Source organism: Aureobasidium subglaciale (assembly GCF_000721755.1).
Source record: "Aureobasidium subglaciale EXF-2481 unplaced genomic scaffold scaffold_2, whole genome shotgun sequence".
NCBI classification, from domain to species: domain Eukaryota; kingdom Fungi; phylum Ascomycota; class Dothideomycetes; order Dothideales; family Saccotheciaceae; genus Aureobasidium; species Aureobasidium subglaciale.
This window is the reverse complement of record NW_013566993.1, coordinates 1,177,786-1,202,893: the sequence shown is the minus strand read 5'-3', so window position 1 is coordinate 1,202,893 and position 25,108 is coordinate 1,177,786. Positions and strand designations below refer to the sequence as shown.

Below are 25,108 nucleotides of genomic sequence, written 5' to 3'. Positions count from 1 at the left end.
GGAGCCTCGGTAGGAGTGCGATATGATACATGTTTCTTAGCATCAAGCAGACGAAGAGTTGGATCGAGAGCACGCCAAGTACCCGTCTACAGTGGAATATCAGGAGACGTCCCAAAGATTCTTTGGTTTCGTGAGGCAAAAGGACATCGCAACCGGCAGGCTGTCATCCGAAGATGCAGCAGTTACCCAATGTCGTAATCCGACTAGAAGACAACTATCATTTCGTGTCGTGATATGCAGCATATCCCATGCACACATCAAAACGACAAACTGACCGAATCTCGTCAGCGTAGCTTTCACTTCTGCATCCAATCTAAACATCAAAAAGTCAAAAACTCGAGCCCACCGCGACCGAGGCAACTATCTTCCCTCTCGTACATTTACGAGTTCGCCAAGTACACTTCTCAGGCCAAGGGTCTTGGTACCAATGGTTTGACCGGCTACAAAGCAAAAAGACAACTCCAGCCGCCCTTACTCAGCCTTTTCTCAGCCATAGATGATAGCGCGCGGCCAAGCACTCCTCCACACCGGGGTACCCCGCTTCTCCACAGCCTCAGCTGCGCTTCAAGCGTGTTTAGGGAAAGACCGTGCTTGTTGGCGAACTCTCCCTATCACATCCTCAACGTTCGATCATGCGTCTTGTCCCACCGAGTTCGGAACCGCCGCGGCGGGGCCTAGGACTGCTCGATCCTACGGATCCTGCGCTCTACAGTTATCACGAATTGAGAACATGAAGGAGATGATTAGAAACCCTGAGTATGGTAGGTTAACCTGTCGACGATGTACTCATCAAGGGTATGGCTAGAAGTCTAGGACGGTCCAATCTCTTTAACTAACGTCGGTGTGCGCGACATGCCACACGTGGCGCTTGTCGCTCTCCCGGTCCTTTTTGAGCGACAAAGTTCAACTACCACCGGCTTGCGGGGTAAAAGATACCAGTCTTGGCCATGGCATAAATAAAGACTAGGTGGTCTCCACTACAATGTTTCCTGCATCTCCTTATCAGTACTCTAATCACATCTTTGGGCCATCAAGTCAGCCCATCATGACTACCCACGCCAATGAAAAAGATCTCAACATCAACTACCTCGAGCAAGTGGACACCAATGGAGATACAGCGTCCGACAAGATCAACGATGCACGTATCGAAGCATTCACTCCTGAGGAACAGAAGAAGATTATCTGGAGAATTGACCGTCGATTGGTCTTGACTCTTGGCTTCCTTTACTGTGTCAGTCTGATGGACCGTACCAACACTGGCATCGCTGTCGTTGCTGGTATGGGTGTCGACCTTCTTCTCATCAAGGACCGTTACTCGATCATTGTCCTCGTCTTCTTCATTCCTTACGTCCTTTTCCAACCTCCAGCCACTGTCCTCCTCCGTAAGGTCGGCCCTCGCGCTTTCTTGCCTACCATCACTCTCGCTTGGGGCATTGTCATGATCGGTATGGCTTTTGTCAAGACTTGGACCACATTGATTCCTCTCCGTATCCTTTTGGGTATTTGTGAGGCCGGTTTCTTCCCTGGATGCGCCTATCTGCTGTCGTGCTGGTATCCCAGGTACATGCTTCAGAAGCGTAACGCTGTCTTCTACCTGATCGGCTCCCTCTCGTCTGCTTTCTCTGGTATCCTTGCCTACGGATTCAGCCAGATGGCCGGTCTTGGTGTTGGTGACGGTCTTGGTGCTCACTACGGCCCTGACAAGCTCCACCCAACTCGCCCAAGAGGTATTGGTCCCGGTCTTGCAGGCTGGCGCTGGATCTTCATCATGCAAGGTCTCATCACCTGCATTCTCGCCATTGGCGCCTACTTCACCATTGTCAACTTCCCCGAGAAGTCCGCACACGTCAGCTTCGGCCCCAAGTTCCTGACACAAAAGGAGGTCGACTTCGTTGTAGCTACCATTGAGAAGGATCGTCATGATGCAATTCCTGAGGAGTTCAAAGTTGGACAATACCTCAAGAGTGCTGGTGACCTCAAGGTCTGGGGTTTCGCTGCTCTCTTCGGTCTCTCTACTACTGTTTCCTACGCCATCGCATACTTCTTGCCCATCATTCTCGAGGTCGGTATGGGCTTCAACAAGCGTGACGCACAATGCTTGATTGCCCCTCCTTACGTGTTTGCCGCCATGGTCACTTTCGGTTTCGCCTGGTTTGCCGACAAGTACCGTTTGAGATCTCCCTTCATTATCGCCAACGCTTGTCTTATGCTCGTCGGCCTTGGCTGTCTTGGATTCACCAAGTCAGTCGGCGCTCGCTACTTTGGTGTTTTCCTCGCCACCGCTGGTTGCAACGCCAACGTCCCTGCCGTCCTCACATGGCAAGCAAACAACATCCGTGGTCAGTGGAAGCGTGCCCTTACCTCTGCCACCCTCGTCGGTGCTGGTGGTATGGGTGGTATCATTGGTAGCACCGTATTCCGCAAGCAGGATCAGCCCGGATACCGCCCTGGTATCTACGCTTGCCTCATTGCCAGTAGTTTGATCATTGTCATCTCTCTGTTGTTGGACTTCAAGTTTTGGCGCGCCAACAAGAGAGCCGCTGCTGGTGGCAAGGTTATTGAGGGTCTTCACGGCTTCAGATACACTCTGTAAATTGGGTCCGTATTGTGTATTTATGAATGAGAGTGGGTGACCCCATGCTATAATTACGAATCTATTTTATCATTTCACAAAACGTCTTTCTCTCCTGAAATTGCTCGTGTGAAGCCTAGGCACATTTTCTCCCAATGCTGTAATCTTGGCCTGCATCTGGAGAGCTGAAAGCCGTTTTGCAGCCTGAGTTGGTGGGACACACACAACCACGACTTTTGACCACTCAACGTTATTTCACTCTTGACCACTTTTAGCTTCTCATCGATCATCCCTCTTATCTGATCCGGGCATCTTATCTGATGGATCGACAACTCTAATAGCGACCACACATGAGAGATCATTGATCTATAACATGCCATCTGCGCTGACATATACATTTCGCTCGCTCAGCGGTTATCTTTTCAAATCTGTCTTGGCACCAACCAGCCGACCTCGGAGAAAACAATTCGAAGCAACATCTCAACTTTGCATATCACTACCAACAACAACAACATCAATTCTCCACCACATCCCCAAGACATCTCGCAAACAATGTCTACAGGTTCTGGAACACCAATCACACTCCCCAGCGCCACACAACACGACCTCACAAACTCCGTCACTGGTCTAAACTACCGCGTCCAAATCTCGTGGCCAATAAACTGGATCCGTACAAAACAACTCCGCGACTCCAAAATCCCTGTCCTCTACATCTTAGATGGAAACGCTTTATTCCTTACCGCCTCAGAAATTCTGTGGAGAAGTGCGAGTAATTCGTTCTATCATGGTGGAGGTATTGTGGTAGGGGTGGGATATCAGGATATCCCGACGCAGACGGGGAGTTTGTTTAGTAGTCAGAGGAATACAGATCTGACGTTGAGGGAGCATGATGTGTATGCAGGATTAGGGGGTGCTGATGCGTTTCTGGAGTTTATCGAAAGGGAGGTTAGGCCGCTGGTGAGGAGACAGTTTGAAGATGTCGAGATTGGCAAGGAAGCTATCTTTGGGCACTCGTTTGGTGGGTTGTGTGTGCTTCATGCGCTGTTTAGCAAGAAAGGTGGCGCTTTTGATGCATATTTCGCTGCGAGTCCCTCGGTGTGGTGGGATGTGAAGATCGTGGACGAGGCGGAGGACTTTTGCAGTGGTGAGGAGAAAAAGCCGAAATGCTCATTGCACATATCCTACGGAGGATTCGAAGCAAAGCCAAAGCGGGTACACTCAGAGTCAGAGATCGAGCTCGAGGAGAGGCAGAAACGCTGTGTAGAGCGCAAGATGGGTGCAAACGCAGTTGCGATGGAGAAGAAATTGCGAGAGAGCGGAAAGCTGAAGGACGTCTCAATCGTCGAATTCGAGCAGGAAGACCATGGCACGGTTGCTACTTCTGCATTACTCAGGGCATTGAGCACTTTTCTGGACCATTAAAGATTGTCAGGATGGTATGTCATCGTCGATTCCTCGATCATTGTTTGGGTGTCTTTGCAGGATCTCTTCCCAAGACATCAAAACACCCACAAGCACAAATCTGATCATGTCCACGCATCAGGTACTGGACGGTACCGGCATCGTCCCGGCGCAAAAAGTGCCAACAGTTCCGAGGGCACGTTATATCTGCTCGCAATGTTTCGAACGTGCAAGCACATCCCTGGTAATTGCCTCCTCGATGCATCCTCATAAGGCCTGCAGTCAGGGCGCAACAAGTACAGATTGTTTGCTCGGTACCGTTCGCATTCCGTGGTATCGTCTTAGATGTAAAGAAGAAGTCTGGTTTACCATGGCTTGTTGACCAGCAATCCTCGCTGATGCCATATGAGTGCCAGGTTTTGTCGACGCTTCTGATAATCCGAGTCCAATAAGCTTGACGGAGTGACTATTCCAGTTGACAGAACTCCCAACTCTGATCTGGTTGGTCTTTCGTTTTCTCAAGCTTTTGATTTATGGCCAGTCTCTCATGAGGCCTTGGGGGCTGAACACTCCTTCTGAGAACAGGTATCAAAGGCCTAGGCCCAAGGCTGAGTGTATTTGAGTGTTGTTGATAGATCATGATTGGCCACGTGCGTGTTCGATATGACTCCAGCGTGAGTTCCGGTGCGCGTCAAAGCTGCTGCAATGCACAGTCACTTTGTGGATTGCTTAGACCATGCTGAGACCCTCAAGATAGCTCGCGATCTAGGCTACCTCCGTGTTCGAGGCTTCCCCTAGAAATAGACTCTGCATTGCGATAGGTGATTCTGTAGTCGAGTACGTGTAGGAGATTACGCTCTAGCTCCGAAGGTCTGATAATCACAAGGTAGAGTAGTATTGAGGACGGTATTTGATACTATCTGTGATCGAAATCTGTCTGAAACTATGCCTTGCGTGATTCTCAAAGCCTTTAGAGCACCCCTCGTCTTCCGATGCGTACGTTTAGCTATGGCTAGTACTACTTTGATCTCAGCCATCCCTCAACCACTGACCAGAAGTTCCATCGCTATTGTCTTCATCGACGTCAAAACATCCGCATGAGCAAATCCTGTCATGTTGCAGCATGAATTGCTGGACAGCATGCGCTAAGAACAGCGTGAATATATGGTACCAGCTTGCGTTGCATCTGCTATTCTCCTCTCGTAGAACTTTGAAGGTACAGTTGCATCCTTTGCTGCGTGACCGATGCATTCGTAAGGTGTCGACGGTGAGCTTGCAATGCTGGCGGATCGCTTGCTCGCTATCTTTTCCACGAGGCGTTGTCTTGCAAGTGAAGAAGATGTCTGGTGTGTTGACAGGTCCCGTCCGAGATGGCTGAATGAAACCATATTGATGCCATATCTGATCGCCACGCTTGATGGCTCGTGTACAGTAAGAACTGGAAGGCGAGCTAGAGTTGTCAAAATGCCAGGCTGAATCCTGCGCCTTCTTTGCCGACCCGAGGCTTTTGTCAGCAGCCAGAGGTTTCTGAGGTCCGAGAAGCTTGGAGACGTCTCTAGAGAATGGAGACGCTGGCTGAGACATACTCCTTGAATCGGCCGTCACCATTGAGAGCGCCCTGCCGCTGTCAGGTCTTCTTAGACTTGACTGTTCGGCGACTCGCGACATCGAGGGTACTGAGTGTGGGATGTGTAGCGACTCATATGTTGGCAGTTGATCGCTGCATTCGCAACAACAAGAACAGGTCATGGCTGGTACTACGATATAGTCAGGACGGCGGTTTGTCGCTTTATGGTGAGCGGCGATGGGAAGTGCGAAGCAAGAGGTCTGACCACTTAAATACGAGCGGAGGAAAAAGGCAGGGGTACTAGTCACAATGATGAGCAAGATCTTGAATCATCAAACCTGGAAGCGATAATTTGATCTTTTTTTTTTCAGGAAATACCGTCGTTGTTCTTGCCTGTGTGGACGCAAAACAAATCTCAGATGTCGCGATTTGTCTCGTGAGATTGAGCAAAAGGTTACGCTGATACTCTCCCAATGTCAGTAATGGCAATCGATAAATAATCGTGAATAAACTCACGCGGCGCCGGATAATAAATGTGTTGGTGAAGGAAAGAAACAGGACGCTTCAGGCGTCGCCGAAGTAAACACTCGGGTCCGGCACAAGGCAGACAAGGCACACAAACGTCATCAGCTCATGGGCACGAGTAACGCTGCTTCCTCTCGACAGAGCCCTCGCTGAAACTACAGTGTCGCAATGCAGAGTGACATTCAAGAACTTAGGAGCCTTCAACCGGGGGCCCTCTTTTCATACAGCAGTTTCGCGCTCTCAGCGGAGGTATACGTGTTTCTACAAATGATTGTGCATCTTCACAAGCAAAGATCAGGGGCAAGCATGAAGCGGAGAGCATGCTATTCTGGTACAATCATTGACTGTACGAGCTGATATAGTATGTAATCACCGATTCCACACCTCCCGGGTCCTCGTTTGTGAGGTAGACGTACAAGATCAGCGCATTCTCATCGCAAAAGCCTGTGAGAGTGTCAGCATCAACACACTGTTGAAGCAGCGGACCAAGACTTACATGCAATGACTCTTCCACCCACTCTACCAATACCCAGGACTTTGCCCCAGTCCTTGCCGTCCAGTCTCACGACAGCCCAGCCTTCATCACTGATACCTTCGGGATCACCTCGACTCCGCATGATCGTACTCGGATGTTGTGCTATGCCATCTTCACCGCCTTCCACGGTCTCAGGGTCCAGCTCTGGGTTACTCAGTCCAGTCCACCTTGAGCTGATATCCATAGCGTCGGTCTTGAGCCTCAGTCTCAAGCAGCCATGCATGTTTGCGCTCAACTCCAGCTTTGGCATCCTCGTTGTGTTGCCTCGGAAGCCTGTTGAGCCATTCGCTGGTTTTGTACTGGAGACGGCGAGTTTGGTAAAGCGGTCGGAGATGGATTTGAGTTGCAGTAAGGGTGGAAGGATAATGTGGACGTCGGGTTCTCGTGACCGTGGCTCAGTGAGACCAGCCACGACAGCTGGAGAGAGAACTTTGATTGGTATATCTTGCGTGATAATAGTCTCTCTGTTCAGGCGATCGTAAGAGGGCTCGTCGACTTCATCTGTGTGAAACTGGTTGCCAAACTCATCACCTGGCGGAAATCCTGGATTGTAGCCGTATTCATCCGGTGGTGCAGACTGCGTTGCTGGCTTTGGCGCACCGGCAAAAACGGCTGTTGTGATGGTTAAGGAAAGAAGTGGGATGTTGTTCTTCTTTGTCAGACGAATTGAGGCATGACTGGCGTTTTGAGCAGACTTCAGCGCTCGATGGAGATTCTGTAATGGTACTTCAAGGTTGATTGTATTGTTTTCGGCGGCAGATTGGATTGTGTACGTCTCGAAAATTTGGTCCTTGTCGAGGTCAGTTTTGCGACTGTCAGAGTGCATGAGGACTGTGACTGACGATGGCAAGCGCTCTATTGCAAAGTCAGTAAGGAAACGACACAATAATCCTTGGGAGTCAACATACGCCCAGACTGACGAGCCCTGGTCGGGTATCACGGTAAAGCGAACATCTTCGTTACTCAATTTGACCCATGCGACCGGTCCCAGGGACGAAAGTGACGCAGTCAATTCTACATGATTGTCAGTATTTGCACTCGATCAACCTCTGCGATTTACTGACTCGTAAAGACATTATTGTTCTGAATATCTGCTCTGAAACGCATGATTGTGATGATCTATTCGAGAATTAAAGAAAGCCACGCCACATTGATGGTCGAGGATCTGGAGCTTCGACCGAGAGACGTGTCGTAGGCAGCGTCATGAAACGCGGAGTCACGTGCCATGGGCTCTCTATCGGGAAGGATCATTAAGGCACACTGTGACGACGACGAGTTGACTCATCCGAACATCGCCCTTATCTTTGGAATCATGTCTAGGACAAGTGCTCTGTCGCTCCTCACCTTTTCCAGTCATGTCTTCTTGGATGAATATGGAGAAGTTCCTCAGAGAATATGTTTACCAGGTCGAGACAGACTTTAGTGTTGATGGCGAATCCGCATCATGGGCGCCTACTCGGGATAGACCAGCCCATCGCTTCTGGGACGACGAGGACGACAAGATCGACTTGAGATTCTCGAACAATGAGTCGTCTAGATTGAGCAGCTTCGCTGTAAGTCATGACGAGAAATATGTTGCCTACTCCGATGGTTCCATCGTTGGTGTGTCCAATATCGAGACCAGAGCACAACGCACGCTGTTTAGAGGACTCACACTCCCCTGTGTCAACCTTATGTTCTCCCCTGCTCTGAACGAGTCTGGTGGCTACACCCTGCTTGTAGAAAGCTCGGACCGCGATGAAGACGAGCAAGCTCTTTTGTTCTTGACACTGGATGGTGACGGCAAACTGAGGCATAACCCCGATGTCGTCGACGTGCAAAAGCTTCTGCAAAGCTCTCTGTATCCCGTGATGTCTGAGATGAACGACTTCCTCAATATTGGGCCAGAGTCTCCACTTCTGGAAATGGTTCGTCAAGGCTATTTGAAGACACTCGAGAAGTTGAGGGCGAGTGTAGAGTCCAGAAACCTGCCTAATATCCCAGGCTGTACCAGCGGCTTTGGCTCCAATCCATCCACCTCGGACGGTCGGTTGTTTCTTTACCTCATACAGAACGAGACTACTCAATCTGGCTCTCGTCCTGCGGCTGAACTACCAAAGGTCATTGTCCATGATGTCGTCAACAATCGCCTGCTTCATACTCTGAGTGGCCACGAAGACGCCATCATGTGGACCGCGTTTAGCCCAAACGACCAGTACATCGCCACCGCAGCCTGGGATGGCACATTCAGAATCTACAATGTGTCCTCGGGTGACTGTAAGCACATCATTGGACCCACAGGAGGACAATGCTGGAGTGGAGCCTGGTCACCTGACTCCAAGCATATCCTGCTCTCCGGCATGACCGACGAAGGCGAAGGTGAAGGCTTTCGTAACAACACTTTCGTGGCCGTCTACTCGGTAGAAACGGCGCAGCAGATCAATCGATTCAAGCACGAACGTCTCCGCAGTTGGGTAAGATGTGTAGCTTGGTCGCCTAAAGGTGACATCGCCATTGTCCACGAGACCAACCTCTGGATCTGGGATCCTTTCGAGAACGAGATCGTCAGCGAGTTCTCGCTAAAGATCGATGATCGTATGATGGGAGGTTTTGCTGGTTTCCGAAAAGTCCAATGGGTAAACAATGGGGATGTGCTCATTGTTCGTGCTGGTGATGGCACGGTTGAGGTGTGGGACCGAGTTGGCAACACTAAATACCGATTGCAGAGACCCAAAGGATCTGGTATAGAGCGAGACATAAGAGCTGTACAGTGGATACAGAAAGACAAGACGTTGAGGACTCTAAGTAGTGACGGCTTCATGAGGATGTACCGATTCGCTTAGTGTGCATCATATGTCATACATTTCCTCTGTACATTACATCAAATCATCGTCCCATCCATCGTTCCCAGAACCTCCAGTTCACTTTCTGTTGCCTCCCCTGCCCACTCCTCCCCTTCATCCTCCACCAATAAAGCGGGAATCCCACCAGAATAAACGCAACCACCAACAACGTCTGCAACGGTTGCGCAAACACAGCTCTACTGAGCAGAAACAAGCTTACACAGCAGAAAATAATCGGTGTGGTAATCCAGCATTTATAAGGTCTTTCAAGATCAGGTTCTTTGACACGAAGGACGATGAGGCCGAGGACTGTAAAGAAGTAGAAGGTGTAGCCAGCGACGCCGTAGAAGGTGGTGAGGGTGCCGAAACTACCGACGGCGACGTAAATCATGGTTAAAGCTGCGTTGAGCATCATGGCGTATGCTGGTGTGTAGAAAAGACCAACTCCATCGTCGGCGATGAGACGAGTGAGGCGAGAGGCTCGAGAAGGACGGTAGGGGAGGCGGACAGCACTGTTCTTGGTGAAGCCTATCTGCCCGAAGAAGGCAGGTAGATATCCCTCTTTTCCTGCGGCATAAACGAGACGACCAGAGGTGAATGTGGTGGCGTTCAAGCTGCCGAAGCACGATCCGGCCACAATCAGAGCAAGAATGAAGGAGCCGACAGGCCCAAGAACGAAACGACCAAAGGCTACCGCGACGGTGTTCGACGAGTTGATGGTAGCTAGGGGCAAGACTAAGAAGTAGGCGACGTTGGCGAGCAAGTATGAAAGAAGCACCATGGAAAGCGAGGTGTGTATCGTTCGTGGTAGATCTTTCTGCGGGTTGATGAATTCTCCAGCAACATAGTTGACCTACAGACATGTTAGCACGATGTAGTCACAAGCGCAACGGTAGAATCGGCGTACATTGTCCCAACCGTCGTAGGCCCAGAGACCAGCATAGATTGCGACAGCCCAATTGCTCGGATCAGATTTTGTACCGTCTACCCAGAACGAAGGTTGCTTCCACTCTTTCGATGCATCTCCAGAAAAGCTCCAGCCAGTAATTGCTACTACGATACCTGCAGTGGTGACTCCAGCCAGGGCAAAGAATTTGAGGAGAACGAAAGCGTCGGTGCTGCGTGTGCCGACTTTGGTGGAGACACAATTTAATGCTGTGACCAGTATGACACCGGCTATCGCGACAGCCTTTTCGATCCAGATGCTCGAGTTCATGGCGTCGACACCGATGAAGGCTCTGACTGTGTATTCACCGAAGATGATTGCGACAATGGCAGCCGATCCAGGCTTCAGTACGACGACAGCGCACCATGTGAAGAGGAAGCCAGCCCACTCGCCGTAGATTTTGCTCAAGTAGATCTGGGCACCGCCATTCAGGGGCATAGCACTACCGAGTTCGGCATAACTTGCAGCACCAGTCCAAGCAAGCAGACCAGCGATAACCCACACTATCAGAGCTGCGACAGGAGATCCCGCATTTGTGTTGACCTGCGCAGGTGACGAGAAGATGCCAGAGCCAATGATGAGACCAACAACCAGCGATAGACCGCCTTTCCATAGTGTCAAGGTCTTGTTTCTCTCCAGACTTCCTTCTCCTCCTGCCGGTAGTCCCTGCTCGTTCGATGCGCCTATGGCAGTATATCCTGCTCCTGAATTCGACAAGGGAAATAGTGCTGGAGCGAAGTCGAAGGCAGACGACACCGAGTAGGATCTGTTCATGCGACCGCCATTTCCTCTGCTGCTAGGACCGGGAGTCCCAAGGTGATCATCGTCGAAAGAAAGCTTGCGCGACGAAGGCACGCCCGAGGCCGAAGAGTCGATACTCTCACGCGAGTTGTGGTCGGAAGAAGCAAGGGAAGCCAGTTCCAGCGAGTCGCGCTCGAATTGGCGAGGTGGTGCGAGTCCGGCCATGCGAACCAAGCTATTCGTGTAAACTGCTGTGTTATTGTATCATCACTCGAGTTCGACCTGGACAAAACAAACGAAACGTAACGACTCGGCCGCAGAAAACCAAAGTTTGTTCAGGAGACGATGCACCCGCGTTTCGCTCATGCCGCTTCTGCTAATTCAAGGGTCTCTGGCTGGCTTTTGCTTTGTATGACGTAGCTGCATTCGACTCTGACCGCCAGCTCCTGCAATCGTCTTCCAATAACATGAACCGACAAGGGGAACAATTCACATCAATGTTCTCATCGTGTAGCCCATCATCGGTCGAGAGCGAGTGAGCGCGAACCATGTCCCAAGCCCTTAGGGTTCTTGAGTGCAGGCGATCAGTACGACTCGCTTTGTGCAGCAACAACAACGCATACCCTCTGCCACGATGCAGCAAATCGTGATGCTGTGGAGACGCGCTCATGAGATGGTATCGCCATCGAAAGACCCCTCCACTGATCCTTAGGGTCCTCGTCACCTATGTCTCTCCAGGTAGGTCTTTTTTTTGGCTAGGACTGTGATGCACGCCACGTCTTAATCTACAACGACGCCGGGCCTCAGGAGAGCAAACGCAAGCTACGTGGCACGCCGACCCGGACCAATCTCGAACGACCGTCCTGCCTGCCCTGGCTCTTATTTACGATTATACGAGGATTGGTCTATCTAAATTGTCCGCGGATCGATTTCCTATATCGCCGTCTCGTTAGCCCACATCTGAGTTGGGCATCAGGGATGTATCGTGTCTCCAACGCTTTCAACAAGCATGCGAGTGCTTGATAGTAATGCCGTTGCTACCGATGGTATCTAGTCACCCTCTCGGCAGAGTCTGAGTCCCTACTCTTCCTCATCTGGCTCTTCGCATTCACATCGACATGGGTGTCTCGTCTTCAAAACCGAGTGCCATCACTATTCGACCAACATCCGACGCTGCTGCTGAGGCCACACCTCCTACCGCTGAAGATGATCATGGAGATGAGAACAATGCATCTGCCATCACACTAGGTCCACGATGGGTTCGTGACAGAAACACAGGACAGCGGTATGTCGAGAAGAATCGCCCGAGGAATGCTATGCTCGAACGCCGTGGCGAAGTAACCCATGCCCTTCGCGAACAAGGAAAGCGGTTCTTCACCAGACATAAAGACGGAACCATGCAGATGGATCCTAAGAGATCTTATATCGGTACAACCGCGTTCTCGGACACGTTCGAAGACCCTGCTAACGGTCAGTAGACGATAGCGTAATGGTCGTTCAGGTAGAAGCACCCGCAGCCACGGTCGTTGCTCCAGTTGCTGTGGCGGCTTAAGAAAGTAATGGTTGTCAATCACGCCCGTTAAAAGCTTCCGTAGAAAATTTATGGGACACGAAGCGATGGTCAATAACCCGCCGTGTCTCGTCAAACGACTTGTATTCACACAGCGGGAGAACTCAGCATTTTGGCACATATATAGGAAGGAGCCACTCAGGAGGCTCATCCTCAATCAGAATCTATTCAAACTGACCTTCTCCCAAACCACATTCATCCTGACATCTACTTCTGTCGCCTCTCTGTGAGCTCCCGACCATTCTTACCACATCGCACCAGATCTGCACACGCTGGATTCCTATCGCTACAAGTCGCCACCTTCTCAGGCTGTCCGAATGAACAGGCCATCACTGGGTATTGAAGAATTATGGAACCTGACATCAGGTACCTCGATCATGTCATCTCATCATGAAATATATTGACCGTCAGTAGCAAACATTCAAGTCCTAGACGACCACCTACTATCCACTCATCCAACATTTGAGACACCTCCCAATACACAACAACCATGGGTTCGCATGGCAGTGGCCAAGGATACAGATGGCACATTCCAAGGCATGCTCCTCGAACGTGGTGTCCTGTTCGCCGAGACCAAGCGATGTTCAAGCCCCTACGATGCCGTACTCGAGATGTTTGAGCATACTTCCAGCATGGTCGCCAAAACGCTATCGGAAGAGATAAAAGCATTGAGGATTGGAGGACAGACAGAAGACGAGACGGTGATGAGGTTGGACTTGTTGAGACGGAAACCTATGGAAAGCTTTGAGAATGCATGCAAGCAGTGGATAGACGAAAAGGGAAGGAGAAGATCCAGCGCGCAGGAGCTTGAGAAGGACGTCCTAAGAGGTGTTTAGTCTGTATTGTCTGCATCATCTGCCCTGCTATGATAGTCTTGTTAGTATGCAACAACAGAAATGTCACATAGTTCTGATTACCTTGATGGTGATGATGGAAAGTCGGAGATGACGGAGGCGGGTCGGCCGAGGAGTGGATTCCATCACGATGCTGACCATGCCATGACGTTTGCTACTTCTTGATCATGTCAAGAATCATGTCGATTTCCATGTTTCTTCCACAACTTCACAGCAATACCACACGATGGACTTAATATTCAGAGGAGCCAAGATCGTGTCACGCATCCCAAGAACATCACTATGGACATCGCAATACCGCAGCGCATCACGAGCAACATACACTGTACCCATCGCTCAACCGCCGCCAACACATGAACACTGGAATATTCCCACGCTAGATGAATGCCCCTCGCCGACATGTCAGTGTGGAGAGACACCAGCAGGACTGGATATCGACCGCGAAACCAAGCTCAATGGCACCATGCCGGCATATGCTGAGCAGGTTCTCATTTCAACAGGACGCACGGATTGGAAGAGCAGAATACAAGAGGACGATGACAGTGTACTTGTGAATCAGTTGGCCAGAATGATTGGCCCCAAGGGCAAGTTCTCAGATGTATGCGGCCATTTCGCCCCCCTCATGAAACGCGTAGCTGACTCGATTGCCCACAGCCATACCACAACGTATCCGTCACCAACTCCTCCATCCTACCGACTCCATTCGAGGTCGCCGAGCCTTCGACTCAACCTGCACGAAATGCCAACACGGTACCGGCCGCCAAAGCTGGCTCGGACCCAGACATTGTCCCTCAGGAGAAGGCTAACGCAGCGCCTGCATCAGCCTTCCTTTTCCCTAGCTTCCAATATGTTCCCAGCATTCCCACCGACGACAGTGGTGTGGAAGCCTTTGTCAAGGCATTCGTTCTTCCTCCTGCGCTACACGCGTCACACGAACGCTTGACGAGAGCACAAAAGAACACCCTTCTCCACGAACCAGAGATGCGCAAACAATTCTCCGGTGCTCGTCCGGTACACGAGATAGTCGTCTTGATCTGCGGCCACGGCGGACGCGATGAAAGATGCGGAAAGATGGGCCCCGTGCTGCAGGCGGAATTTGAGGACAAGTTGGCGAGACAGAACATCCCTATCATCCGCGATGCTCCTCCTCACGACACGGTTCAGCCTGACTACTCGATCGAAGAATACCAACCGGCAGCAAGAGTGGCACAAATTTCACACATTGGAGGACACAAGTGGGCTGGAAATGTGATTGTATACATTCCTCCTAGTTTCAAGACCAACCCTCTTGCAGGCTGTGGGATCTGGTATGGCAGAGTGGAGCCTCAGCATGTCGAGGGTATTGTCGGCAAGACATTGATTGACGGCAAGGTTATCAAAAGTCACTTTAGAGGAGGCATTCGTGAGGGCGGCGAGATCTTGAGACTCGACTAGAGTGGTAGATTCTGTATACCATGTACGATTACGATGTGTTGAAATCTGGATATATATCTCTTGAGATGTTGGCACATTTCGACTTGTCCGACGGCCTGGATACAAGCATGTCATCGTCATTGACATGTGAAGCTTGGCGGCCGACAATCCAGGCTTCGGACTTTTGAGCAATCGACTTTCTGACAAGTCACATACTCGACTCACCATGCGCTGTATCACTCGTCCTGGATTTCAATCCTCAATCAGACCTCGAACCCTGACGTCGAATCAATACCTGATCCTCCGCAGAGACTTTGCAATCAAACAACACACGACGAGCAATGTCCACAATGCACCCATCAAGGCGAAACGCAGCTCAATCCGAGGCTTTGCAACCGGTCTCTTCTTCTTTGGAACTGGCTGGTTCTTGAACTCGCACTTCAATATCTTGTCCTTCTCATCGCCAGAGTCTCTCAACGACTTGACCTTTACGCCATTCGCCTTGACCAACAAAGAGACCGTCTCGTCCACCAGCGCCATCTTTACCCTCTCACAATCGCACATCCCGTTCGGTACGTTCGATCAATGGTGGAAGAAGGGAGTCTGGAGTATCGACATCAAACAGCCACAACTCCAGATTGCAAGAGCATATACTCCTCTACCGCCGCTTGATGCCTCGGACTCGGATGTTCTGCGTCTGTTGGTCCGGAAAGAGAGAAGAGGCGAGGTTTCAGGATACCTACACAGACGACCCCAAGGCGCTGATGTCGAAATAAGAGGTCCGGCCATCGAATACGAGTTGCCAGAAAATGTTGACCAAATCGTCTTCTTGGCTGGAGGTACTGGTGTCGCGCCAGCCATCCAGGTAGCATACGCTCTTGGTGACAAGGTTCGTATCTCAGTACTGTGGGCAAACAGATCAAGAGAAGACTGTGTCGGAGGTCAAAGTGATGATCCATACACACCAGGCTGGTACGCTAGCTTGAAGGACTTCTTCGCCAACACTCCACAACCTCGTGACGCGTCCGGCAGCGACAAGAGCTTGATCGTAAAACAACTGGATTCGCTCAAGCAGGCGAACAAGGCGCTTACCGTTGACTACTTTGTCGACGAGGAAAACACATACATCCAGCCACAGATCGTGCGCAAGGCAGTCGCTCAAACCTCAAACGAACCTGCCAGTGTCAGTAAGGGCAAGAAAATCATCCTCGTTTCTGGACCTGAAGGCTTCATCAATCATTGGGCTGGCCCCAAGCAATGGCTGAATGGACGAGAAGTTCAAGGTCCTCTGGGCGGCGCACTTTCACACATGGATCTCAAGGACTGGCAAGTCGTCAAGCTGTAATTTTCTAAGGACCACTCCAACCATTCCACGTGCATTGGGACGTCTCGCGTACAATCACCAAATTTACGGATAAATCTACCCGATTGAGCACACCTAAAGGGTTGATCTTGCCGCTTTGCCTTGCCGCAGCCCCGCCACCTTTGCTTGCTCTTCCCCACGGGAGTATTCCGCCAACCTTATCAAGCATTTGCAACCGTTTTGCTTAGAGCATCTTGAGCTTTTTTTGGTCCATGACTCTTGCTTCTCTTCTCGATCCATCAATGCATCAATTCAGATTCTTCCACTCATTATCAAATTGAGACGACATGGCAACAGTTGAGATGGCCGCTGCACCGGTAGCGCCTGCTTCTGCTGTGAATAACATGGTCGATGAAAAAGGAGTTGTACCTTGTGCAGTCGAGATTGCGAACCCTGAAGGTCGCCCAGCATGCTTCAAATCGACAATACAGGAAGTGTTGTTTGTTTTGACAGCGACGATGGCCATCGCGATGGGCGCTTTCCTCAGTGGCGCCGTTTCCGTCATTTCAGCTTCTGTTGGAGCAGATCTGGGTATGACTACAGCAGAGATCACCTGGATGAGCTCGGCCAATACGTTGGCTGGTGGTGCATTCTTGCTACTATTCGGCAAATTGGCTGATTGCTTCGGACGCAAGTCAATGTTCGTCGGCTCACTGTTTATCTTCGCTGTCTTCTCGCTCGCTGCTGGATTCTCAAAGACACCTATTGTATTGGACGTGCTGAACGGCATGATGGGACTAACGACGGCCGCTTCTGTGCCTCCCGCTCAGGGTCTTCTTGGAACCATCTATGAAAAGCCATCGAAACGGAAGAATGCGGCATTCGCTTGTTTCTCCGCCGGTAACCCGCTTGGTTTCGTCATTGGCACAATCTTCTCTGGAATCGCTAGCGACCTCTTCAACTGGAGGGCCAGTTTCTTTCTCTTGGCTATCATTTATCTCGTTTTCAGTATTCTGGCTATGTTCACGGTACCAAAGGACACGACACCCAAGGAGCCTTTTACTTGGGAAACCTTCAAGAAGCTTGATCCCATTGGAGTCGTGCTCACCATTGCTGGAGTAGGCATGTTCTGTGCAGCACTTTCATCAGGCGATACAGCACCTCAAGGCTGGAGAACAAGCTACATCATCGCCATGTTGATCGTCGGCGCTCTCCTCATCGTTGCTTTCGTTTTCTGGGAGAACTACTACCCTCACCCCTTGGTCCCCATGTCCATCTGGTTCGACAAGAACTTTTCACTTCTCATGATCGTCTTACTCCTCGGCATGATGTCCTTTAACGTGGCCGAATTCTTCCTCGCCCTATACTTCCAAGAAGTCTGGAAATGGTCACCTCTTACCACTGCGGTGCATTTACTTCCCATGGCCATCATGGGAATCATCGTCAATATCATCGCAGCAGTAATCATGCACAGAATCAGCAATAAAACCCTCATGCTCACTGGCTGTTTCGGCTACTTGCTAGCCTTCTCCCTCATCGCCGTAAACACAGTCCATTCTTCCTACTGGGCCTTTTGCTTCCCATCCTTCCTCCTCGCAGTCGTTGGCGCTGACTTGGAGTTCAACGTCGCGAATCTTTACGTTGCTTCTTCTATGCCTGTGCATCAACAATCCATCGCTGGCTCTATTGTCCAAACTATTACGAAGCTTTGTCAGTCTGTGGGGTTTGGCATTGGCACGGCGGTGTTTAATGCTGTAGGGAGAAGTGCGAAAGAGGGAGGGTATTGGGATGTGGAGACTAAACCTTATTCTGCAGTTTTCTGGTTCGCTACTGCAGCATCGGGGTTGTCTATTGTTTTTGCGGTGTTTTTGACTATTGGGACACAAGGAGGGAAAGAAAAGGAGGTTGATGACGATGGAGATGGGGATGGGAGTGGGGGAAGTCGGAAAATAGATGGTGGATTAGAATGAGTTAAAACAGCACAGATTATAACATCGCACTCGAAGGTATTGGAACAGCTTTTTCTCATACATTCCGTGCTGCTTTCGATCGAAAATGAGGTTGTCGGAAGGCACAGTGTTGTTTTTGATTGCAGATATGAGCTGCCAAGATCTTATAAGATGGTTGTTTTCTCCAGGAACGACTTTATGATGTGGAATATCGTTGTGCCTGCCGACAGTCTGCTGATCACAAGCATTCATGGCTGTGGCGATCTATGAACGAGAAAACAACATGTACTAAGCTCCTCTGTATGGATACTCTCAGTGAGAAATATATGGTGCTATATTTGATCGCGTTGTGGAATGGCAGAAGGGAGACTGATATTTTTATGATTGAAACTGTATGATTCTATCTAGCTCTCCTACACCTCAGAGCGAGGTTGGATAGGCTTCTGCGAAGGGGGAGCGTCAATCCTCGCCGCAAGACCAGTAAGTCTGACATCTGCCGCAGTATTGTTCGTAACGTCCCACTTGTCGTTGAACAAAAAGGTATGCGGGAATCCTGGATCAAAGGGAGCGGCTCCTTCGATCTCCTTGATATCCTCTTGAGTAAGTCTGATACTCAAAGCCTCCACATTAGCCTTGAGATGCTCGACTTTACGCTGGCCGACGATGGGGAAGACATTGGGAGTCTTGTGCATGACATATGCCAGAGCAACACCATGCATAGTAGCCTTGTACTTGTCCGCCACCTTCTCCAGAGCATCCGAAATGGCATGTTCAGTCTCGCTAGACTGAGATGCACGAGCAGAGCCTTCATGCTCTTTACTGCGAGCTTCCTTGGTCTTGAATTTGCCTTGACCTAAAGGACCCCAGGGTGCAAGAGCCATGCCTTGATCTACACACATGGGGATAATTTCTCTCTCCATGTCGCGGTAGGAGGCATTCCATTTTCCTTGGTAGACTGAGAAAGGGCGAAGACCGTGGGCGCGAGCGTAGTCGTTTGCTTTTACGACTACCCAAGCTGGGGTATCGGATACACCGAGATAGAGGACCTTTCCGGCTGTGATGAGGGCGTTTAGGCCATGCATTACTTCCTCGACACTGGTGGTGAAATCCCACCAGTGCACGTAGAGGAGATCGATGTAGTCGGTACGCAACTTCTTCAACGAGCGGTTGACAGAGATGTGCATGCTCTTGAAGGAGTTGCCGACAAAGTTTGACTGAAGGGGTTCGGCATCACGGGCGTGACTGCGGTACCCAGTGGTGTATTTGGTCGCAATGCTGAAGAAAGATCAGTCAGCTGAAGAAGTAAAGTGGAGAAAAACGATGATACATACACCATCTGATCACGATTCTTCTTCTTCTCCATCCACTCGCCAATCCACTCTTCAGACTCTTCGCATTGATACGCGTTGGCCGTGTCGACAAAGTTACCGCCGAGGTCAAAGAAGGCGTCGAGGACAGCGAAACTGGTGTCCTTGTCACACTCTCCCATAATGTCCTTCCTATGAGAGCTGCTGTCAGCCGATGGTATCCGGAATGAGGTCAGTGGAGAGTTCATACCATCCAGCGCCAAAGTTCATGGCTCCAAGACATAGAGGAGAACATTTGATACCTGCAGTAGGTGCGAGGACTCTGTGGTAGCCGAGCAAGCTCTTTGGCTTGGGAGCAGGGTCGAAGAAAGACATTTTGGGGGGGGAAAAAGATTTTCTCAATTGCTTGTTTGATAGAGGAAGAGGATGATTTTGAACTATTCCTCAGACACTGGCAGGCAGCTCTTCCTACTTATACCTTCTTCATGAATGACGTGGATGGAAATGTCGCGGGGCTAAGCTCTATCTCCAGTATGCCGGAGTTATGAAAGAGCTTAAGATCGATCTGCGAACACATCTCCGTGAACCTTCGTAAATTCTAGTTGGGAGAAAGCAATAATTGTGGAGATTGGAGACTAAAACCCAGGTGCGTCGCGTGAAATGATCTCTGTCATACGAAGTCAAACAAATGTCGTCTGGCCATATCTGCCCACGTGGACGTCCGCCAGGGCAGCCATCACCATGAAGAGAGCTCTCTGACTCATACTTTGAACGATTGGAAGAGCTATGTGTATATCCATATCAGAAACCTACTCTCCAGTCGTTACCAGCAGCTTGAGTAGGTTTGAATAGTAAGCGCAAACCTTCTATCCGACATCATCACGATTGCAGAAAAAGAGTCAGCTCCCATCAAGCAACCCTCGTCCTACCAATCTCCTTTAACGGTATCTGCGACTCAAAAGACCCCGCTTCTCTATCCCACCCTCTCTTTTCCCTGCTCTCCACTTCCATTGCTAAAATCACTATCCGAATCTCTCCAACAAAAAAACTTGCACGTCCCTCTGCCTCGAGATCGCCTCGATCTCTTCTCTTTGCAAATCATCGAATTGCAAGTGCGCTATCATAGCAGTAATTCTTGGGTTCAATATGTGTATATCGTCGTTTTCTTGTAGAGTGTGTTGGTGATGAGAGCGTTCTGGGCACGGTTTTAGGAAGGAGGGTTTTGGGCGGACGTCGTTCTCAGAGGTTCCGGCTACTTTTACTATCATGTCTGCCATCTGTGGTTGGAAAGTAGGTTAGTGGTGGGATGGTGAGAGTGGATGGGCGGTTTGTGTACACTCATTTTCGATGTTCAGTCTTACCATGTCTGCCAAAGTGGATTAGCGTCCTCCCTCACAGTGTCGTCGATGAGATATACTTACATCCAACAGGATGGAACTGCACAAACAGAGTATGGTTTCTCAAGGACATGAGTCCGATAAGCATGACCTATGCAGCTATTAGTGAATGAGTCCTCAATACGGCATGACAGGGCAAGCATACATCCATAGCTACCGACACCAGACCCAATCTCGTATAATACCCAACCAATGGCTTATACTTCCTCAAACCATGATACTCGACCAACCTCGCCCTCACAACATACATAAAGTAGCATAATCAACACTTTCGACAGCCTATCCCAATGCCTATTGATATTGACAAAAGTCTGATTGACTGGAGGCATCATATGTGATGGTATAAAGCTGCAAAAGACAGCAATATTGATGCATGAGATTATGACGGCAGTTGCAATCTTTAGCTTTGTGGCTACAGGTCTTCGTTCGGCGATTACGGCGATGCGGTTTATGATGATTTGCATGAGGAGTTGTACTTTGAGGGCGTAGAAGACGAGGATGAAGGAGAGCAAGGTCGGTCTAGGAGTTCGTTAGCGAGAATGTATATCAGATAAAGATGGGTCACAAGAGCTTGTGACGACGTGTCTAGCTGCCATAGATCTTGAAGTCGAAGAAGGAAACAAATCATGGTATCGAACTCACGTAGTCTTGACAACATCTTTGAGATAAAGCCATGTCATGGTTCCAAGTATAAGGTTTGCCAGAATCTCCACCCTCAAAGCATGTAAATATACATACTCCTCGCCGGGGCCCTATTTGCCCTCGTCTGCTTATGAGCTCGTATCACGGTCAACTATCCGAAGCCGAGAGAGAAACCTGCAGCAGCTGCTGCCAGTTGTAGATCTCCAGATGTTGTTGTGCTTGCCATGTACGAATCGAGTGAGTATACAGTGGATAAGAAGAACGAGGGCTAAATGCAAAGGAAAGATAGAACATTCTTGACCTCGGCAAAAACAAGACTGCTAAGGGCCATCATATCGAGAGCGTGCACTGTGCGCATGGGTACTGTGTTTGTAGTGTTATTCCGCATCATCGCCGTCCGCATGGCCCAGGCGCCGCAGGGCGAGATTCTCGATCTTGGAAGCTGATGACCTCAAGGGAGAGCGTAGTGGGTGTGCGACTGAAAGATAGATTCTCGAAGCTATGAGAGCATCATGCGCAGTCTTCTTGCATACCAATTCGGATTTGAGACATGCGTGACGGTCCTCCTACCTATTGACCAAACTTTGCAGTTCAGGAGATCACCACTACCGAGGCTCATGTGTCGGTAATAGCCGGAGGCCTGATGGTGTTATAGTGAGCCTAATATACAAGACACGGCTATGACCAAGAGTTACTGCGTCGAAATCTCGTTTCCGACTTCTCAAAGGTATCACTACGGTGTCAAGATGTGTCGCATGAGTATTTTCTCCCTCAACTCTATGACGCTGTAACATGGTGTTGGTCAGAGCACTCATCTATAATGGCTTAGCATTTGTAAGGTCAAGCGATGGAGAGACATATACCTATGTACGTATGCTTCTACTTTCTCAAACGAGCAAGAGTTGGGCCCATGGGTTCTCCAGCTCGTAGAGCGGCCATGGTTTGCTCATCAATCTTGAATCTCTCTTCGCAGATCTCCAGACACTTTTCGGCATGTTCGGCTGGAAGAACAACTACTCCATCCAGATCGGCCAGAATCAAGTCGCCAGGATTGATGGTCAATGGCCGTGTTTGTGTAGGAGATGTAAACTGGACGGGAACATTGAGGGCGGAAGCTCTGGTGAAAGTGTTGGATCCAAGTGCCGATGTTCCTTGAGCAAAGACCTGCTTGTATCAGTATCGTGACGGACGATCTTCTGGAGACAAGCAAAAGACTGACTGGAAAGTCCATCTCTCGGTGTTCGTTCAAGTCCCTGAAGCTGCCATCAATCACCACACCCTGAGCACCAAGATGCTTAGCTCTCGTAGACATCAGCCCACCCCAACACGCCGAGTAGAAGTTCTTTGGCTGCGAGATAAACACCACCGAATCTTTCGTCACACCGTCAACAAAGTGTTGTGATGGCTTTGGAGATGTTGTGTCGTTGGAGTCTACCATCTGCACGGTATAGGCAGGTCCAAAGATCTTCCTCTCGCCAGCTTGTTGGAGAGGGGAAAACATCTTGATGCCGTGAAGGTAGCCACCATATTTGACATTCAATTTGATAAGAGCATCGCCGACCTGACCGTGGTTAGCTGTATGACAAGGTTGACGTGCAAGCAACGAACATCGCACGAAGTGAACCGCTTCAACGCGTTGAAGACGTGCGAAGGGACTGATGGAGGCATCGTATGAGTTGCCCACTTATATTGTCGGGCAGCTTATGTACGTGTGAGAGAGTAAAGTAAGTCTTGTAGTTGAATGGGCGTGGTGAGCAGTAAAGCAGTACGACCGACAGTTTGAGCCGAGGTCCCGAAGTGTTCAACTCCTAGTACACCGCGGGGGCAACCCTGCCAGCACATGTGAATGCCTCTCTACATGAACATTGATAGAGTTTTGATGCAAGAAGTCATGGGGAAACCTCCCGTTCGTGCACGACCTATGGCCTGTGAGACTTCGCTATCAAGCAGACCTGAACAGACTGTCTTCCCAACATTTCGACGCCGAAGCTCTCTGCGTGCGAAACATGAGTGTCATCAACCCTGTGTTCAACGCATTCAAAGGGTTTCAGGATGGTTTGTATGATTTGAAGAAATTCGTATGGTCAACGCATTGGTCTATTTGAGCTTTTGGCAGGTTTCCTGGAAACACACATCAAGAACTTTATTGCTGCTGGGCAAACTCTTCGAGCCATTTCGCGAGCTTCTCAACCTTTTCAACGCTGACGGCGTTGTAGTTGCTAATTCTGCAACCACCCACGCTGCGGTGACCCTTACATCCGAGCAAGAGTCTCTCGTTCGCACCGGCCAGGAATTTCTTCTCCTTGTCATCTCTGTCGTTCTCGCTGCCAATGCGGAAGCAAATGTTCATCTTGCTGCGAACAGACTTGTCTGGGACGACGTGGAAAACGGGGTATTTGTCCAAGATGCCATAGAGGAGCGCAGCCTTCTTCTCAGACTCGGACTGTTGTGTTGCGATCTTGGGTCCGTCAGTGGAGGCCTTGGAGATCAATAGTTGCATGACCTGGCCGGCTATCCAGACATCAAAGATGGGGAGGGTGTTGTAGAGGGAGTTGTTCTTTACAATGGTGGGCCAGTCCAGGACAACGGGACCAACAGGCAGATTCAACTTGCGCAAGAGGTCGGGCTTTGCGAGCTGTGTGAGGAGAGAGTTCTTGATGATAGCGATGGTGATACCTGTGGTACCGACGTTCTTTTGAGCACCACCGAAGATGGCAGCATGTCTTCTGACATCGACCTTGCGGCTGAGGAAGTTGGAGGACATGTCTGCGATGACTTGGTACTTGTCGGAGTCGATGGCGGGGAAGGCAGGGAACTCGACACCGTCGACCGTCTCGTTGTCGCAGTAGTAGACCATACCGCTGTGGGCGGGGTTCGGAGTCAATGACCATGTCGATTCGTTAGGGATTGTGCCGAATTTGCCATTGTTGTCCTTACGGCTGTCTACAGCTACATTGACGTGGTTTGCGCCAATGAGTCTGGCGGCTTCTTGGCTGGCCTTCAACGACCAGCTTCCAGTGACCAGGTAGTCCAGCTTGAACTCTTGGTCGACGGCTTTTCTCAAAGCATCAAACACCTTTGTCTCGTCTTCTGGACCAAGCTCTTGCACAATCTTTTGTCTTCTCTTCTCGACCCAGAGGGCCGTCATGTGGTATACGGAAGCGCTGAATTCACCCGAGCCACCACCTTGCAGGAAGATGATCTTGTAGCCATCGGGACCTTCTTGTGTGGGGATGTCGAGGAGTGTTGCCAATGCAGATTTGGTGTCCTCGAGGATCTTCTCTGCGTCAGCCGAACGATGCGAGATTTCCGTGATGCCGATTCCAGCGTCGTTGTAATTGAGGATGACTTTCGAAGCCTGCCTTAATACCGCTGTTGGCAAAGGAGCTGGGCCGGCGCCAAAATAGCTAGTCTCTTCACGGGATGGCATGGTGTATGTTGTGAGATATGTCAGGATAGGAGACAGAATATGCTGGGTAGAGAATTGAAAACAATTGAGTCACAGCGGGCAATAAAATGTAATACAATGACGAAACGTCGGGGAAGGCACAGCTCGCCGCACTT

The 25,108-nt window shown here is 50.1% G+C and overlaps 14 protein-coding genes across 14 annotated transcripts; 6 read left to right on the top strand and 8 right to left on the bottom strand.

The window, feature by feature from the left end:
• Window positions 1-882: 882 nt before the first annotated feature.
• AUEXF2481DRAFT_36474 (uncharacterized protein) lies at window positions 883-2,712 on the top strand. The gene has a single exon (XM_013492045.1). The coding sequence runs from the start codon at window positions 983-985 to the stop codon at window positions 2,591-2,593; it is 1,611 nt and encodes a 536-aa protein (XP_013347499.1). The 5' UTR covers window positions 883-982; the 3' UTR covers window positions 2,594-2,712.
• A 147-nt stretch (window positions 2,713-2,859) lies between these two features.
• AUEXF2481DRAFT_402923 (uncharacterized protein) lies at window positions 2,860-4,244 on the top strand. The gene is made up of 2 exons (XM_013492299.1): window positions 2,860-4,008; window positions 4,116-4,244. Exon 1 carries the CDS (start codon window positions 3,125-3,127, stop codon window positions 3,992-3,994), a length of 870 nt encoding a protein of 289 aa, XP_013347753.1. The 5' UTR covers window positions 2,860-3,124; the 3' UTR covers window positions 3,995-4,008; window positions 4,116-4,244.
• A 563-nt stretch (window positions 4,245-4,807) lies between these two features.
• AUEXF2481DRAFT_402937 (uncharacterized protein) lies at window positions 4,808-6,087 on the bottom strand. Its single transcript, XM_013492298.1, has 2 exons — window positions 6,057-6,087; window positions 4,808-6,005 (listed from the first exon to the last, which is right to left on the bottom strand). Exon 2 carries the CDS (start codon window positions 5,720-5,722, stop codon window positions 5,003-5,005), a length of 720 nt encoding a protein of 239 aa, XP_013347752.1. The 5' UTR covers window positions 5,723-6,005; window positions 6,057-6,087; the 3' UTR covers window positions 4,808-5,002.
• AUEXF2481DRAFT_402848 (uncharacterized protein) lies at window positions 6,087-7,831 on the bottom strand. Its single transcript, XM_013492297.1, has 5 exons — window positions 7,665-7,831; window positions 7,509-7,614; window positions 7,443-7,455; window positions 6,562-7,390; window positions 6,087-6,509 (listed from the first exon to the last, which is right to left on the bottom strand). Exons 1-5 carry the CDS (start codon window positions 7,705-7,707, stop codon window positions 6,403-6,405), a joined length of 1,098 nt encoding a protein of 365 aa, XP_013347751.1. The 5' UTR covers window positions 7,708-7,831; the 3' UTR covers window positions 6,087-6,402.
• A 124-nt stretch (window positions 7,832-7,955) lies between these two features.
• AUEXF2481DRAFT_26391 (uncharacterized protein) lies at window positions 7,956-9,422 on the top strand (the record flags this gene model as incomplete). Its single annotated transcript, XM_013491921.1, has 2 exons — window positions 7,956-8,318; window positions 8,424-9,422. 2 exons carry the CDS (start codon window positions 7,956-7,958, stop codon window positions 9,420-9,422), a joined length of 1,362 nt encoding a protein of 453 aa, XP_013347375.1.
• A 43-nt stretch (window positions 9,423-9,465) lies between these two features.
• AUEXF2481DRAFT_1981 (uncharacterized protein) lies at window positions 9,466-11,334 on the bottom strand (the record flags this gene model as incomplete). Its single annotated transcript, XM_013491792.1, has 2 exons — window positions 9,466-10,275; window positions 10,330-11,334. The coding sequence occupies 2 exons, from the start codon at window positions 11,332-11,334 to the stop codon at window positions 9,466-9,468; spliced, it is 1,815 nt and encodes a 604-aa protein (XP_013347246.1).
• A 2,425-nt stretch (window positions 11,335-13,759) lies between these two features.
• AUEXF2481DRAFT_1979 (uncharacterized protein) lies at window positions 13,760-14,967 on the top strand (the record flags this gene model as incomplete). The annotated part of the gene is made up of 2 exons (XM_013491791.1): window positions 13,760-14,131; window positions 14,188-14,967. The coding sequence occupies 2 exons, from the start codon at window positions 13,760-13,762 to the stop codon at window positions 14,965-14,967; spliced, it is 1,152 nt and encodes a 383-aa protein (XP_013347245.1).
• Window positions 14,968-15,172: 205 nt separating this feature from the next.
• AUEXF2481DRAFT_26387 (uncharacterized protein) lies at window positions 15,173-16,291 on the top strand (the record flags this gene model as incomplete). The annotated part of the gene is made up of 1 exon (XM_013491920.1): window positions 15,173-16,291. The coding sequence occupies one exon, from the start codon at window positions 15,173-15,175 to the stop codon at window positions 16,289-16,291; it is 1,119 nt and encodes a 372-aa protein (XP_013347374.1).
• A 305-nt stretch (window positions 16,292-16,596) lies between these two features.
• Window positions 16,597-18,219, top strand: AUEXF2481DRAFT_1977 (uncharacterized protein; the record flags this gene model as incomplete). The annotated part of the gene is made up of 1 exon (XM_013491790.1): window positions 16,597-18,219. One exon carries the CDS (start codon window positions 16,597-16,599, stop codon window positions 18,217-18,219), a length of 1,623 nt encoding a protein of 540 aa, XP_013347244.1.
• A 106-nt stretch (window positions 18,220-18,325) lies between these two features.
• On the bottom strand, window positions 18,326-20,042 carry AUEXF2481DRAFT_36465 (uncharacterized protein). Its single transcript, XM_013492044.1, has 3 exons — window positions 19,756-20,042; window positions 19,530-19,697; window positions 18,326-19,473 (listed from the first exon to the last, which is right to left on the bottom strand). Exons 1-3 carry the CDS (start codon window positions 19,878-19,880, stop codon window positions 18,612-18,614), a joined length of 1,155 nt encoding a protein of 384 aa, XP_013347498.1. The 5' UTR covers window positions 19,881-20,042; the 3' UTR covers window positions 18,326-18,611.
• Window positions 20,043-20,527: 485 nt separating this feature from the next.
• Window positions 20,528-20,782, bottom strand: AUEXF2481DRAFT_36464 (uncharacterized protein; the record flags this gene model as incomplete). Its single annotated transcript, XM_013492043.1, has 1 exon — window positions 20,528-20,782. The coding sequence occupies one exon, from the start codon at window positions 20,780-20,782 to the stop codon at window positions 20,528-20,530; it is 255 nt and encodes an 84-aa protein (XP_013347497.1).
• Window positions 20,783-20,941: 159 nt separating this feature from the next.
• Window positions 20,942-21,448, bottom strand: AUEXF2481DRAFT_402703 (uncharacterized protein). Its single transcript, XM_013492296.1, has one exon. The coding sequence runs from the start codon at window positions 21,364-21,366 to the stop codon at window positions 21,100-21,102; it is 267 nt and encodes an 88-aa protein (XP_013347750.1). The 5' UTR covers window positions 21,367-21,448; the 3' UTR covers window positions 20,942-21,099.
• A 530-nt stretch (window positions 21,449-21,978) lies between these two features.
• AUEXF2481DRAFT_402684 (uncharacterized protein) lies at window positions 21,979-23,301 on the bottom strand. Its single transcript, XM_013492295.1, has 4 exons — window positions 23,153-23,301; window positions 22,764-23,105; window positions 22,408-22,708; window positions 21,979-22,359 (listed from the first exon to the last, which is right to left on the bottom strand). The coding sequence occupies exons 1-3, from the start codon at window positions 23,210-23,212 to the stop codon at window positions 22,424-22,426; spliced, it is 687 nt and encodes a 228-aa protein (XP_013347749.1). The 5' UTR covers window positions 23,213-23,301; the 3' UTR covers window positions 21,979-22,359; window positions 22,408-22,423.
• Window positions 23,302-23,687: 386 nt separating this feature from the next.
• On the bottom strand, window positions 23,688-24,974 carry AUEXF2481DRAFT_45965 (uncharacterized protein; the record flags this gene model as incomplete). Its single annotated transcript, XM_013492093.1, has 1 exon — window positions 23,688-24,974. One exon carries the CDS (start codon window positions 24,972-24,974, stop codon window positions 23,688-23,690), a length of 1,287 nt encoding a protein of 428 aa, XP_013347547.1.
• Window positions 24,975-25,108: the final 134 nt, after the last annotated feature.